At 30.0% G+C, this 17,340-nt stretch overlaps 1 protein-coding gene across 1 annotated transcript; it reads right to left on the bottom strand.

Moving 5' to 3' along the window:
- Positions 1-1,864: 1,864 nt before the first annotated feature.
- On the bottom strand, positions 1,865-7,603 carry LOC125838777 (sulfite exporter TauE/SafE family protein 3-like). The gene is made up of 12 exons (XM_049517816.1): positions 7,110-7,603; positions 6,247-6,406; positions 5,405-5,605; positions 5,253-5,317; positions 4,963-4,996; positions 4,780-4,853; positions 4,615-4,701; positions 4,430-4,480; positions 4,117-4,338; positions 2,676-2,769; positions 2,447-2,587; positions 1,865-2,321 (listed from the first exon to the last, which is right to left on the bottom strand). Exons 1-12 carry the CDS (start codon positions 7,323-7,325, stop codon positions 2,236-2,238), a joined length of 1,431 nt encoding a protein of 476 aa, XP_049373773.1. The 5' UTR covers positions 7,326-7,603; the 3' UTR covers positions 1,865-2,235.
- Positions 7,604-17,340: the final 9,737 nt, after the last annotated feature.

Raw genomic sequence — 17,340 nt, 5'->3', positions numbered from 1 at the left:
CTAAATTATAACATTTTCCATTTTATATAATCTAAAATTAAGTGCAATTTACTCAACTGGTTAGAAATTGCTTGTTATTTACACAATAAATCCACCTCAAGAAAGATTAAGGGCTAAGATTCTAAATTAACATTTTTCTTTTAGGGCATGTGTTTGGTTGGAAGGAAAATATTTTCTTCAATTTATTTAAGTTTGATTGACTAAAATGTCTGGAAAATATTTTTTCTTGAAAAATAATTTTTTTATATGAGGAAAATTACTTCCCTAATAGATAGAAAAAACAAGTTGCATAAGTGACGTTTCAAGTTTATTGTCTCCTCTTCACTCTCTGACCATCCCACACCCCCCCCTGTTCCCCCGGCACCTCCAAACCCCCACTACCCATTCTTACTTGCCTCCATTAAATTTGGTTGAATAACATATAAATACTTTTGAGATAATATTCATCATTTTCCATGAAGAACACTTTCCTTCATTGGTGAGTCTGACTCACAAACTATGATGGGTGACAAGAGTCTAGAATTTGATCTCTAAGATAATATTATCTTTGATTGAAAATGCTTACCTCAAAATGAATTTTTCCAATACAAATCGAAATCAACTAAGCCTCAAAATAAATATCGAACACCAGAAAAAATCTATTATGCCATTGTCAACCATGAGACACATTGAGATTATAGGGGTTAATAATAGTATATTATTTTGGTACAAATTATTGATTCAAATTGATTGACACGCATGTGCCAACTCACAAAGTAAATCAATTTGGGTCTAAAGTTGTTAGCTAGAATTTGAGTCTTCTGACCAGTAGCTTTCATGGCTACCCAATCCACTAGAGCCATCCCCCCATATTTATTTTATATATTTTTTAGAATATGACCAAACTTACATGCGTGCAATTGGATTAGGTAAAGATTCATAGAATAAAAAGAATGTAACAAAAATAGAATACTGATATGTGATCACCTAGACTCTTCAATAACGTCAATGGATGCATGTCGTATTCTTCAAAAGTAATATAGTTTTGAAGAATACGACACGGATGCGACATAAAAGTAAAAAATCCACGCAAGTGATAACAAAGTTATAGGCATTGTTCAAAACTTTGAGAGGCCAAGTAAAATTCACAAGCGAGAGCAAGTGCAACATAACCCTCAGATTTAAAAAAAAAAAGAAATCAAAATTCCTAATTCTTGTTGAATCCACTTGTCTTTCTAAATCTCCGAGGTGGATTTAACTTTTGAAGTTTATAGGTTCGATAAAATACTAAGTGAATTCACAATTAAATATTTCTAGATATTTAGTGTATATTTTAAAACATAAAAAGTTTGAACAAAAATTATTGAATTTCTGTGAATACGCAATTACTACTCTAATTCCACCATTGTTCTTACTATTATATTATCCCAGTGTATGGAGCTAATGTACAGTGGAATTAACTTTAGACTGTTTTCTAGTCAAAGATCCAACAAATATCATGGTAAATACTTATTCGTTCTTAATAAAAGGTCTTGATTCAAGCCATATTAAATATGAAGGCGCCTTTATTAGGGAACACTTAAATTCCAATGTGAAACTTCCCAAATGCAAAATCAAGCTGTCAAATACAAATATCGAACACCAGGTGAAAAACAAAAAAACATCCTGAAGTTCATGTAAGAATTTTCTTAAATTGTTTCATGTGTCTTTAGTAGGAGTTTGGCTATAGATGAGAAAAAATCATCATATATTTTCTTTAGTGAATCATGTCTAGCACAATGTCCTCAATCATACAACTTACAAGACATCAAAAATAATTAATTTCCTTTGAATGAGACATCAATAAATAAAGCTCAAGTACTACTTACTAGCAAAAGGGGCAACATGGAATCAATAATAATTCAGATTATAGTGTTTTACACCAAGATAACACATGAGTTTTACAATTCAAATGACTTTGTCTCCCATTATTTCTGGTGTTCAAAACTGAATTCCATTTCACACAAAAATGACAATAAATTCCCTAATGGAAAAACACCCACAGCATAAATATACCACAACAGATTTCTCCAGAGCAGAAATCTTCCACAGCAGATTCATTGCCAGTGTATATCTAATGTAGAATTGAACTAGCTAAATCGAGATGGTGGTTATCTTCCTCCACCAACCCAAGAATCGGTCTCCAACATAAGCCTCTACTTCAGTTAGGGAAGCACTAATGTACGACCACTTTGCTTCACCTAAACTTGAACTTAATTAAGGATCATATTTGCAAAGGTTCTCGAAGCCCATGTATTCATGGCGCTGGATCTTGCCGATCATGTTTGAGATACCAACCCCACCTGTCAAACCAGAAAAGAGATTGTAATACCAATTCAATCTGAAATAGAGAATGAAGTGATGATTCATTCGAGAGGACAACTAAATGTTGATGCTGATGAGTTGCCTAAGAAATACAGATACGTACCTAGTGAAATTGCGCTCACAAAAATTGTGGAGGCAAGGATGAAGATGATAAGTGATGCTCTTCCTAGTATCATAATCATTCTCCTTACAACATGTTGCCCAATAAAAGCAGCAACAGTTGCCACGGCAACGAAGTACAGAGCTGCAGCAAGAATACAACTTTCAATTCCTATATACAGGTGAAAAATCTACTTTGTAGTCGATTGTTAATTTAAGAGATCAGCACATACCATAAGGAACTGGGAAACGTTTAAGAAGGTAATACTCTACAACAGACATTGATGAGGAGAACATCATTGCAAACGTGGCAGTGGCACTTGAAACCTAAAAGCAGAAACTCAGTAACATGAGACGATCACTATAAAGTATGATAAGAAGTTGATTAGATATGAAGACAGATCAAGTAAAATGATTCTTCCTCCTAAACTCCCTTAATTTATTCATACGCTGGTTTATAAATTATAATTAAATTAACTTTTAAAAGAAAAATAAAATCCTAGTAACACTGGATAATTTTACTTCTAACTTAATAAAAATCCTAAATTTTATCCTTAGTTTAGTCTTGGACAACTTCCATGAAATAAATCGTGAGAGATTGTCCAGGACCCAAACATAAAACATTTTCCTAATGTCTGCTTGCGAAATATACAGACACTACAGACTAAGCATCAAACAACTCAATTTACTGAAATTCGTAATTCTAATGAAAGCAAAAGAAAAAAACCCAACCACATATGGTGAAAAACAAAAATATGGGAAACTTCAAAGATGACAAGATAAGCTCTTTTAACTGTAAGATTAACATGGATATCAGGTATGGGTAAAATGAAACACGGAAGAAAAATTTGGAAATGATTCATTCGTGAAGCTAGAGGAAGATGGTTTGTGAATGTCATAACTCATAATACACAAATATTAATCCAGTACGTCGAGAAATGATGTATCCAAGAATTTTGCTTAATTCTACATGCAAATGGAAAAAACCCTATTAACTTAAGTGAACATTCAGCACAAACTTTTGTGGTAAAAGTCACTGTTTTTATTGACCATGGAATTTGTTAAAAATCAAGAGGCACATTTAAACATTACTAAACTAGTGATAATTGAAATTGTCTCCATCAAAAATCTTTAGGCCATATCCCGGCACCTTCTAGTCTTCGACTATCATTGTTTGGGTGTCTCTTTCAATCCAGGAAGTCGAGATTTTATCTGTGTTTCTAACATATCTGAGATCCCTTCGACTTTACATTTGCATCCAGAAAATTGTATGCTTGAACTCATGACTAAAATTTTAATTATTAATTGCCATTTTGAGTACCAATAGATTATTTTCTGAGAATTTCCAAAAGGTTTGTTGCCTGTATGCAAGTTTGGTCTGGCTTAGATTTCATAGCTCAAGCCGCCATACATATCAGGCAGATCAGCCTGCACCCCAAAGCCTCCCACCAACTTTGAGGGACCAGTTGTCCAATTTTGTGGCTGTTTATGTTTTTAACAAAACCATATGGTCATGGTAAAAAACCATGATCATTAAAGATTATCGGCTGAAATAAAACTCAGCAGAAGCATAACCACCAAAATGAACCAACCATAGATAAGTAGCCCTTATGTATGGAAAAAACAATAATATTATTTTGCCCCATATCACTTAAGGATAACATATACACGCACCTGAGGAGGAACGCCCAGCTCCAAAAACATAGGACCCATGATAAATCCTCCACCCAATCCAAGAAGTCCCCCTACCATACCAGCTACTATTCCAAAAAAGCAATAAACAATTAGTTGCATCACCCGGAAGTTAGTTCCGTCTTCTCCCTTGGATTCAATCCTTCTCCAACCCTTGTACAGGCTAACAGCTTCATAAGATGATACACCAAGGGCAACTGGGACCTGCAGGACATTGAAAGGTTCATATTCATTGCTAGAATAATATTTGAGATTTAAGACTTTGCATCAACCTTTAACATAGATAAACACGAACCTGCAACAGATTCACCACCCAATATAGTGGTGTACAATCGTCTGTATAATTCTGTTTCCACAAAACACAAGGCGAGTTAGTTTACAAAATTTGAAACAACTTTAATAAACAATCCAAACACAAGAGCATCAACTCTGAGTATATGTGGATCATAAAAAAAAATACAGATAAGGAAAGATGAAAACCTTGCCAATTTGCAGAGCTAGAAATGCAACCCAAACAAAAGACAGGAGTCCAGTTTCCTTCCAGCAAACATTCTCCATGATAGGTACCTAAAGTGACATAGCTTATTAGATCTAAACTATCAAGAGAAGCAGAATATTGTCATTTCAAGATCTACGATAAGTTACCTCAGGTTCGGAAGCTTCTGTTTTTTTCTTTTCAGCATCGTTGGCATCACCAGGAAGGAGCTTGTACTCTGCGTCTTCACCAACGATGAGCACAAAAAAACCATATCAGCAGGAAAGAAAAGAATACTGAGATTGAAATCTCATTAACTCATATATAATAAAAAAATTGTTTGTATAGCCTACCATTTGCGCCTGACTTTTTCGCAGCCTCAGTTTCCTGAAGTATGAAACACATGTGATTATCAAAACCAACACTTAAGATATATGACCTTATTTACATGGCCTTGCTAGAATTCAATGGGACAAGGCATCACGATACTAGGAATAAAATCACCCATCAGACATGCTATCTACTGTACAGAATGGATGCCCACTAGAATGGGTGAAAAGAGGGTGCAAAAGTACAAACAATTCAAACATGCTGTTTCAATGTACAGACTACAGTATTCAAATAGGAAGAAAAATTCATTAACCTTTTTCAGGATAGTCTCTTTCTTCCACGTTTCAACCCCTCGCAAAAAGGCCTTGGTTGATGTACCTGCAACGATTACACAAGTTCAGAAGTTTTGTTGGTGCAGTGAGTAAAGGAAACACAAAGTGTGTCATATTTCAAGTGCAATCTTACCGAAGAAGAGTACTATTAGCAGAACAGTGACCATCCAATCAGCAAATATCACATTGAAAGTAACTCCGATACTAATGCCAAGCATCAGCATTGGCTGGATGAGAACAGCCAAATCATAATCAATAATAGGCATATCAATCGTTGGATGCCTGAGCTTTAGATTATAGTAAACAGTAGAGACTGAAGCTCCCATGATCATACCTGACAAACAAGAGTAGAATCTGTGAGTCCCTTAACCAGGAGAGAGCAGGTAATAAGAGAAGATGAAAATTCAGAAATTAAGACTTGCTACTACAGCACTGTGCTGATATAGTGTGAATTCCACAGGGGGTCTGCACTTATCCTGGCAAAAGGGAAAAGACTGGGGAAAACGCATCTGTCAGGGAGTAAATTATCTGATATGCACCGCTTGTCTAATCTAGAAGCTATTTTCTGTTTACATATTCAAAAGGTGTCTTAAGCTAAAAGCCCCTATATACTTCTCACAGAAAGGGAAAAGAATATCCAGCAATCTGCCAACAAAAGATGACTGAATGAAGCTCGAAAAATCTGGAGGGAAAGAAGTTTATTGATAAGAAGGAGCATGAAGATAGTCTTCCACAGAAAACTTGAGTCAGGAGCAATTCCAGGCGAAAACTTCAGGGTCTATTTAAGTCATTACTCATTAAGTTCCCTTGTCTCTTCTTTCTTTTTATCATTAAGTTCCATCACTTCAGAAATCATGGGCAAGTCCACTAGGATCAGAATAATTATATTCACCACAATTTGTTAAGTCCTTGAAGTCATGAAATTAACAATTAAATTTCTTAAAAGTCAATCTTATACTGGGCGCCTAATCTTACACTTTGAAATTGCAGTAGATGATTTTGGATCAAATCCAACTATGAGAGAAAGCATAGGTACAAATATGCCGCCACCACCAACACCACCTACACTCCCAAATGCTGCTCCCAAAAATCCAATTATCGAACCAACAATAATTTGCCATCCAAATTTCATCTCCTGCAATGACATCAAGTAACACACATTCAAAACTTCCCTTGTCAACCATGTCAACAGAAATAAGGCAAACAGGAGGGTCAGGAGCCTAATGAAAAATATGACCAAGCTATAAAAGTAAGATTTTATAAGTCAATGTAGCACATGGAAGTGGCAACCCAATCACAAGTCAAAATTCCAACATGCCACCATCTCAGAGATCAGAAGCATCATGCCAGTCACTTTCAAAAGGAAAATTAACATTAACTACTCTGTATTGCAAACTTCACATTGACCAACTTACTCATATGGATTCCATCTTAGATTTTTTTTTATCAGTTTTTCTAAACATCTTCATTCTTAATCTCTTCTTGATCTCAAACAGCAAGTAAATATACATGTTGACCTCCATATTCTCCAACTTCAGAAGAAAAAAAAAACAAAAAGTGCCACAAGAATATGCATAAAGATAACATATTTCTACATTTCATGGATGTGGGTTCCATTTACTTCAAAGTATCTCGAATTGATCCAGATTCAATTTTAGTCCATTAACGGTCCCACCCAATCAAACTAAATTAGGCACACTAACAGTACCAACTAGTCCACTACTACTATCAATCAATGTTATACTAGATCACATAAAACTAACAAATCATCACTAATTCAAAAAAACTCAAAAGCTACAAAATACAACAGAATCAAAAAGATCAAATTTTTAAATTACCGGCCAAACATGTTGGTAACCAGATTCATTAGGCTTCCACAAGAATTGCACAACTGAAGTAAGTAAATCAGCATCTGACTGGTGAGTTGCATTTTGTGCAACAATTTCCTTCTTCAAACTTCTTTCAGCTGAAACAAATATGGCAGCCAGAAGAAAACTCCAAGAAATTGACAGTAATGGCCGAAAAACCTTCCATCTTGATCCAACTCCTGCCATAACAACAATAAAATGCTATCTTTTCTCCACACCCACAAGCCCAAAACCCCAAAAAACTCAGAAGTGATTACAGAATTGTTAGAAACTCAAACACAGTATATATAACAAATTATAGCTTCAAAACAAGAAAACTAAAAGACCCAATTTCTTTGTTTGGTAGTAAAGGAAGGAAATTTCCTTCTTTTTAACCAAAGAAAAGAAATGGGTACTATGGAAACAGAGAAAAATTGGGAGAAATGGGAAGAAAGGAGAAGAGGTAGATAAAAAGATGAATGAATGAATATATATAATCAAGAAAATGAGAGTAGTATAAAAAGAGAGCAAATGACATAAATGGTCCCTAAACTATCCTAGTAGGTTTAAAATGGTCTTTTAACTATACATTTGACGGATATGGTCCTTTAACTATCCACCCTTTTGTCAAGTTTGGTTTCCATCCACTTTTTTAAAATACTGTTAGTTAACACCGTTAATATGTTAAGTCAATCTGTATTGACTTTCTTTTTCGTCATTTCTTTTGTCCATTATCTCACTATTTCCTCACTTTTTTTCTCAATTCTTTTTTTTATTGTCTTATTGCAATTAAGTCGTTGGTCGTTATTTCATGCGAGTTAAAGCAAAATGCAAAGTAGCGAACACAATTGAGAAAATATTGTGAGCAAAAATACGATTCTATTTTCATGTTAATAATCGGTTATTACATCAATGAAATTGCATAAAATTGCAGAAAAATTCAAAAATCAGCAACTAAATTGAACTATAGTGCTTTGTTTTCAACAATTGTTGTGCAGAAAATAACTTAAACTACAACAAAAAATAGCAGCTATCAAACTTTGATCGAATTGCAGCACCAGAACACCTAAAAAAAAAAATAGCTCCCGAAACGTCACCAAACTGCTGCACAAACAGCAGCACCAACCACTAAAAATCAGCACCAAACTGCACAAAACACAGCTCCAAAAAGGTCACCAAACTGCACAAAAACAGCTCCAAATTGAGAGAGAGTGCGTACTGAACGACGTTTGTTGACGGTATCATAAAAAGTGGATGGAAACCAAATTTGACAAAAAGGTGAATAGTTAAAGGACCATATCCGTCAACTGTATAGTTAAGGGACCATTTTAGATCTACTAGGATAGTTTAGGGACCATTTATGTCATTTGCTCTATAAAAAGATACTCATTAGGGTGTCAATAGAAAATGAATAACCTACCAAATACCGATTTATATAATTTTTATGGTGTATAATTATTTCAAACAATTGAGATGGTCTTTTTTAATTTATAAAAAAAATTAAAAAAATTCAAACTGAACCGATAACCTTACGAAATATATTTTATATATTAACAATATGTTAAATTTAATATATAAATATATTTCATAATATTTTTCGAATCATATATTTATATAAAAGAAAATCTTAGGCTCTCCCACGTAGCGCCATCACAAGCTAGAATTTCCTTTTAAATTTATTTATTTTCAAAAATAGGCCTTCCTCTTTCATGAAAAGATATGACTTTTATAAAAAGTTATGATTTTTATGAAGAGTTACGACTTTTAAGAAGAGTTACCCAAAAATAGTCATCCCCTTTCTTGAAGAGTTGCGACTTTTATGAAGAGTTGCGACTTTTATGACGAGTTACGACTTTCATGAAAGGTTCTGACCTTTTCGAAGAGTTGTAACTTTTCAAAGAGTTGTGACATTTCCGATAAGGCACAATAAACATTCGTTCACACTATCTTTTGTTGTCTATAAATATAGGGTTTTCCTCTCATTTCAAAACAACAAAAATTCTACAACTTTTTCTTCTTCTTCTTTTGCACAATTAAATATTCAAGCACTTTGCTCATGTTGAATGGCTCACTGACACTATTGTTTTTGTATCAATATTTGTGAATAAAATCGTTTCATCCTGAGAAGATCTATTCAATTAAACCTCGGGTACTGGATGTGAATAATTTTCTAAGGGGACACTGTGCATTCAGTTGACTCAATTTTCTCCTTTATGTTTCATTCTATTGTTATAGATCCTGGTATATTTTTTTCACAATCATTAATTTATACTTATGATATTAATTTTTGTTTTTTAGTACATATTTTAAATTTTGTTGTTTATGTTCTGCAAAGTTATTATTATAAGTATTTGTTAGTACATATAAGTATTATGTATTTATTAGAAAATTTAATATTTCATCTTGATGTTCATCTAATTTCCCAATAATATCAAATAGTAACACTTCATGGAGGCAAAAGGATAAATTATAAAATCAAATTAAAGATGGTCGATTGAAGGATAAATGATAAAATGTTATAATTATTATTTTTCTTTTCATTATTAATGTTCGTTGCTACGTAATTGTGTATGTTAGATAATATAGTATTTTAGTTCAAATGACTGATAGATTGTAAGTATTATTTTATAAATTATGTGATATTAAATTTCCGCGCGAAGCGCGGATAATATTACTAGTATAAATATAATCTAGGTCTTAGGCATCTCGTGACAGAACGATTTTAGGTCTTTGCTTTGTTATTAACCTTTAATTAATTAGGTTTAAAATTAAAAGATACTATAATAGATAGACCATCAAACAATACGACAATACTTATGCAAGCACTCTTATTAAATGTTTAAGATCAAACAATATGCAACAATTTTTTACATTCTTGACTTTTAAGAATTAAAGTACTTCAAGAACATATTTGCAAATAAAATATTTTAACAATAGTATATTTTGAGGTGATATTTAAAAGTTAAAAAAAATTTGATATTACTGAGAGGATTGTGAGAAAATAAATTTTGATTATACATTATAAAAAATCTGAAAATTTAGAATGGTATAATTTCTTTAAAATATTTGACCGAACCGTCTCATTAGCAAATCCTAATACTCGTGAAACCAGAAAGCTGTGGCCACACAAAACGACACAGTTTAAGTGGTTAATCAGTACAAAACGACATAGTTTTGTGTGGGCCAAAAGGCAACAATACGTCAGCGCACGTTCTTTTGTTTCCCAATTTGCCCTTTTCTATTAAAGTGGGGTAACTTTTTGTTTTTGAAATGAGAATCGAGCGAGTCTAGAATTTTTAGAATATGAACGCACTATAATAATTTCACAAAATTCATATTTTCCACCTTTTAACACAAAATGAGTAGAATATATAAATAAGAAGTAGTGGCTTTATTAAAGTGTTTGAATTCTTTAAAATATTGATATATATATATCATATATGTGTTGGATACGGTAAAATTAGTATAATTTTGAAAAATTCAATATCGATATAACAAAAATCATGGAGAATCCAATCATAACTCCTTAAAAATAGTTATTAGTAATAGATTTTACAACTTATTTGATTTCATATTTATGAGAAAAACATAATTTAAATAATTTTAGTTTTAAATCAATTTAATTTTATAGAATAATTTTATATCGCATTTTCAAAAGGAGAAGGGTTTACCATCTATCGAATTATTCAACATAATCAGAATTATTGGGACTCCATAAATTAGAGGAAAGACAAAACCTTATCATGGGAAAAAGAAACAAATTTGTAAGCCAAATATTCTCACCCAACGTGGAAACAAAAAAAAAAGAGTAAAAATGTAAAGAATCAAATATCTTAGTTTATTTATTATTATTATTATTATTATTATTATTATTATTATATAATTATAATTCCTGTTTAGAGATCTTACTCTAAAAGCGAGAAACAAAACCAGGACCAGACAAGTCTTACCTAACACAATTTAATTTAATGATAATTATTAATTAATTAAGATATAGTACTTAGTAAAAAGGAAACACAGCATAAAAGATCATAAAAAGTGGTTAACATTTTGGTTTAACAAATATATACTAATAAATATAAGTTGATTCAGATCTTCAATTTTTTAAATTGATTCTTTCATAAAGCTAAATATTGACAATTAGTACACGACATGCTTGGTTATTGATCCAAGTTTAGCACATGCTCTTATACCTCCACTAGTTCCATTTTTTTAAAAATAAATTAATTAATAATCCAAATAAATATGCATATTCAAAATTAGAGTATTTATTCATCAGGTAAGGCAAAGTTTGAGTTTTATTTAGTAGTATAAAGTACAGAAATTTCATACATTTTGATGCTAATTACATTCTATTCCAGAAAATTTTTCAATTACAAAAATTATGAATTTTTCATGATACAGTAATTAATGAGATAGATGTATTCGAGAAGGTACATGAATGTATCCTAGAGGGGATGAGGATGTATCCGAAAATTTAGTATCAGTACTATCTTAGTGATTTTAATTTATTATTAGTATATATATGTAAATAATATATCCTCAAGAATTATTATGTCCACTGAATATGCAATATGAGTAATAATTTCATCACTGATTCTTTCCAACAAGAAAGGATATGCACATAAATACATCATTTACATCTTGAGGGGGGGGCCAAACTTCTTTATGTCTTTTTCAATTTCTTCAATTTTTTTTTTTTTTTTAAAACTTAAATATGTGCTGTATTTTCTACCAAATTTCTACTGGTAATATTCAATGATATTAATTATCCTCTTAACACTTTTTTTTTTTTTTTAAAAAAATAATAATAATTCTCTCGTTTTTGTTTATTCTTTTCTTCAAAATTTTATCTAAAATTTATCTCATTGTATGGGTTGTGTAACATTTATGAGTTTTTGTTCTGTTCCCACCGTCCACTTCGTGTAACTAATTAAACACGATTATCATGCTTTTTTTTTATCCTTATTAATCATTTAATCATATTATAGCTAAAAACATTCATTAGAGATGTCAAAGTTGAAAGTTTGACCATAGAGTTTTCATATTTATTTTTTCTGCGTCAATTAATTATTCATTATTGTTTACGTGTGGTAAAAAGTAGTTAGTTTTGTGAGGAAATTCTTCTTAAGGCTTGAATATGAGACTTTTAACTAAAAGTGAAGAAAATTCATTTATTTTATCACATTTCTTATTTATTAACGCTTAAATTTATAAGATAAGAGAATTTTATATATATATATATATAACAATAACAATATAATTCAGAAGTAGATTATACGATTCTGTTAGAACCAGAGTCAATATTATAATTTTGGTTTCTCTATATGATTAACTACCATGAAGTAAACCAAAATTCTTTATCCAAACGCATAATACAATTACTAGTATTTCTTCTTGGGAAAATTATCTACTCCTCGTGATGAAAATTAGGAAAAAATTATAAGGAAAAACCAAATGTCATTTTCATTATTTATTTATATGTGTGTTTTGTCTTTTTTAAAAATAAAATAAAATATATAAGGTAGGTCATTTTCATTATTGATAAGTGGAAAACCAGCTGTAATTCCAAGGATAAGTCAGATAATCACATTATATGGGGCCAAATATATATATATATAATTTTTCTCCATATAATATTTTATTTTTTCTCTGATAAGCCACATTTCCAATATTAATAATGTGACAACTTCTGTAATTAACTTGAACATTTTTTGTTAACTATAACAATCCCTTTTTCAAGTTTGAACTCAGCCATTCACATCTCCAAACTTTTGGAACTTTTTTCTTATTATATTCATTTGTAAATTGATGTGACTTTTCATTAAAAAAGTACTAGTAATTACTCAAAGCATATTGTGTAATTTTGAGGGCGTTTTGGTTATGAAAATTAGGAGTATGTGGTAAAAAAAAGTTTTTGTTTTTAATGTAAAAAATGATATTGAAAGTTGTGTTTGATCAGGAATACAATTTGGAGTTTATTTTTGGATTTTCGTGAGTAATTTGAAATGAAAAAAAAGTAAAAATAATTTTTACTAGTTTTCTTTGTTTGATTTTTCGCCTGGTATCCAATATTTGGATGGACTCAACTAACTTTGAATTGATCATCCCAAAAAATACGACATTGAGGGGGGGGTGGGGGTGTAAGATATATACCCTAGCTACTATAATGATTTTATACCCAAAATTCACATAAGAGATCTTCAATTAAAAATAGAGAAATACTTTCCATTTTACCACACCTTCGCTATTTTGATGGTACAGAAATATGATGAGCATGCAATATCTAACCGGTCTATTTATTTCGTTAACCATTTTAATTGGGAAAATATGTAGGGATCGTATGTGTACATTTTTTATTTTTTTTTTAGAAGAAAACGAATCTAAAAAGATTAAAACAGATAACTATATGATTTACCACACTAAATATTTAATTAATTAAAAAATGTGTTTTATTTTATTTTTATATAGAAAATATGTTATATTTTAAAACATTATTATATTTACAACTTATCAGATACATGAAAGCAATAAATGCAATGTCAAAGTTGATTGGTAAGTGGTAGACTGGTATAGCAAGTGGGGAACACCGACGCATGACTAATAATCTGTACTTCTCCGTTCATTTTTACTTGTTCGACCCATTTTTTTATCAGAAATAATTAGAATATTAATTTTATAATATAAAATTATACTAAATAATTAATAATAATAAATTGTAGTACTTTAGTTTTCTTAACTAGATAAATAAAAGTGGTCAGAACAACTATTTAATTGTTCTATTTTTATACAAAGTAATTTCATTTTAGGGCACAAAGAAACATTAAAAAAAAATATTCCTTTGCATACTGTTTTAGTTGTCAAAATGTCAACCCATCATGTGTAATACTAGGTCACAAATGGATTATGTATCTTTTTTGTGTAATTAATGAGCTTTCAATAGTTCATTGTAGAAAATTATCAATTTGCACAAAATAATAATTTTTCTCTTCTGTAATTAAATATAAAACTCCATGTCTACATCCTACTTAACTTGTAAGTGCTAGTGCTAACTTATCTGAAACTAAAGGGAAACACAAGGCAAAACCATTTGCTACACCTACCCATATAGAAACAGAGCAGGTTACACATTAGATCGATCGTTAAAATAATTATATTCGATAGTTAAACAAATATTTTGAAAAATAAGTTTAATATGTGTTATACAATTGATATACAAAAATATATATTAACTGACTATTATTTTAATCAATGACTATATATTTTATGTCCATTTTTTTATAACAAAATTAACAATTTCAATTCATGGCACTCATTCTTTCTTAAATATTTTTTCAAGGGTTTGTTCATGTTGAAAAAAGCATCTTTACTTCGACTGATCCGTTAGTTCACGTAAATCCAAAATATATAGAAAGATTATATGTAGAAAAATTAGCACGTTTGATTTTAGCCTTACTTAATTTCCTTTAAGTTCTTTTTTTAATAATAAAAACCATTCAATGAACTTGATCACATATTTGTGTACTCTTAATGACCCCACTTCTTATATACGTTTTCTTCTTTATCACAATTGTAGGATTGATCATGTCTGATAATGACTTATATTGCAAACTTTACCATCGTTTCGTTTGAGGTATAAGATATAATGTATAATAATTTTAGGATAATTTGTATGATTATTTTTTATATGTTTGGTTTGAGCTATTAGAACTTAGTCGTTTGGATTATTTATTCTATCATTTATTTCATAGTGATGAAATAAGTTATCAGATATTCATAATGTAATAACTTGTCTTGAAATAATTAATCTCGAGATAACTTATTTCCAAATGATCCCTTAATTTCTACTTGGCAACTTTTGTGCTCGGCATATTTATTTTGGTTGTAATTAATTTGGCTAATACTCCCTCCGTCCCTATTTACTTGTCCATATTTCCTTTTTTAGTTGTCCCTATTTAGTTGTCCATTTTGACAAATCAAGAAAGGACAACAAATTTTTTCCTATTATACCCTTATTTACACTTCTTGAAAATTGTAAAAGTGTATGTTGTTTCCCTCCAATTTATTTCACTTGAATTCAAATAAGTGGTTGTAATTTTGAAGTGAAAGGTTGTCATAAGGGTAAAATTGTAACTTCACTGTGCTAATCATTGTTGTCTTAATCTGTGTGTCATTTCTAAAGTGGACAACTAAAAAGGGACGGAGGGAGTATGAGTTTGTGTAATGGCTTAAGCCAAAACAATAATCATGACAAATACATATAATATTTCTTTTCATTAACAAAAGAAATTGTGTTAGTTAAAAGTCGAATTTAAATAATTAAAATAAAATGTCAAAAATGATCAACCACATTAATTAAATCTATGATGATGATGTTGTCTGTTTCATAAAAAACGTACAAATTTTGATTGGACCCATAATTATTATCAATCCTACAAGTTAATTGTCTGATGTATTTTATGAGCACTTCTTAAGTTAATTAGTAATTAGGTTCTCTAACAAGTTAATTAATACCCAAATTATTATTTTCTTTATCAAGAATTGACCTAGTAATCAACTATGAATAAATGGTACTGCGTTTTTAATAAGAAAGAGTATCAAATTATTACTTTGTTATAAAATGATACATTTTTTGTTTCCATATAAAGCATATGTCATCAATCAGTATCAAACTTCAGTACGTAACGATTAACTACTAATTAGTCATTATAATAGATAATAATTACACGTAGGTAAAGTGGATTTTTCAGAAATCACTTTCTCTCCATGAATTTCAATAAGTATTGGAAAAGGACAGGAAATTTACGTATGGTATTCATTAATTTTGAAAAGATTTATGATAAAATTTCGAGGGAAGTTATTTGGAGATTAGAGGTATACTAGCGGCTTACATTACAGCGATTAAGGATATGTATGATAAATTCTTTGTAGAGATTGTTCAGGTAAGAAAATTATATTAAAGAATAGTTAGTTACCAACATTTTTATTATTTATTTTTCATTGATGAGTCTTCGTAATTAATTGTAATTTGACGAATTACAGTAGCTAGTAATTGTGTTATTAGTAGTTTTTATAAATTTAGGACTATGTATTATCTATTATAAAAATAATAATTTTGGCCAAACTTATGATTTTTTTTTTTATAGTTTTTAGAATTTACAGGAATAAATTATGTTTTTTAAATAGAATATGTTTACAAAAATTAAGGTCAAAGACATTTTGAAACTTTAATATAAACTGTACCCAAATTTAATTTCTCAAATTTATATTCAAACGCTAGGTCACATGAATTATGTCATTCTGTACGACTTAATTTTTTTTCTAGAAGTTATTTTTTGTGTAATGAGCTTGCAATAATTTATTGAAGGAAATTATCAGCTTGCACAAAATAATTTTTTTTTCTACTGTAATAAAATATAAAATCCATGTCTACATCTTACTTAACTTGTACGTGCTAGTGCTAACTTATTTTTTTAAACTAAAAGAAATTCGAGTCAAACCATTTGATACACCTACCCCAGAAATAAATAGGGCAAGTTGCATATTTAATTGATCGTAAAAAATAATTACATCTAGTGGTTAACTATAAAAACATAAATATATTTTGTATATATATATATATATTTTTATATACAATACATTAATATATGCATAAAAAGTATATTTATCAACTATTTTTTTAGTAGATGTTTTTATATTTAAGTCAACTCTCATATAAAAATATTCACAATTTCATGACACTTATTTTCAAATAGTTTTCAAAGGGTTCATTCATGCTGGAAGAAGCATTCTACTTAGATTATTTGTTAGCAATTCAAGGATTGAGATGTCATCTTTAATACTCATAAAAGTTGAAAACTTACCTATATATATGATTGAAATTCTTTTATTAAATTTCAAGTTCGAATTTTTGAGAATGAAAAAAATTCTTCACCAGATTCCCATAATTAGAAGGCATATGTTATCAATCATTATCAAACTCTACTGCAAATAGATAATAACACCACGTAGGTAAATTGGACTTTTCAAAATGCACTTTCTTTCAATTAATTTCAAGATATGTATAATAATTAGGATAATAAGAAAACTTAAACATCAAACAAGGATAATCTCTTGGGCAACTTGAATAATTTATCAAAATTATGAGTCAAAAATACTACAAGAACTGAGATGTCATCTTCAATACACACATAAAAGTTAGGAAACTTATTAGAACACTTGT

This window comes from Solanum verrucosum, unplaced genomic scaffold (assembly GCF_900185275.1).
Source record: "Solanum verrucosum unplaced genomic scaffold, falcon-dt-bn FXZP01000182.1, whole genome shotgun sequence".
NCBI classification, from domain to species: Eukaryota; Viridiplantae; Streptophyta; class Magnoliopsida; order Solanales; family Solanaceae; genus Solanum; species Solanum verrucosum.
This window is presented reverse-complemented; position numbering and strand designations above follow the sequence as displayed.

Bases quoted from the DNA above. Each gene is read 5' to 3' on its own strand.
- LOC125838777 (XM_049517816.1), bottom strand. From the start codon at position 7,325: ATGGCAGGAGTTGGATCAAGATGGAAGGTTTTTCGGCCATTACTGTCA. The intron at 4,997-5,252 runs GTTAATGAATTT...TTCATACTTCAG, and splicing joins AAGAGACTATCCTGAAAAAG to GAAACTGAGGCTGCGAAAAA. The intron at 2,770-4,116 runs GTGCGTGTATAT...TTCTGCTTTTAG, and splicing joins AGCTGGGCGTTCCTCCTCAG to GTTTCAAGTGCCACTGCCAC.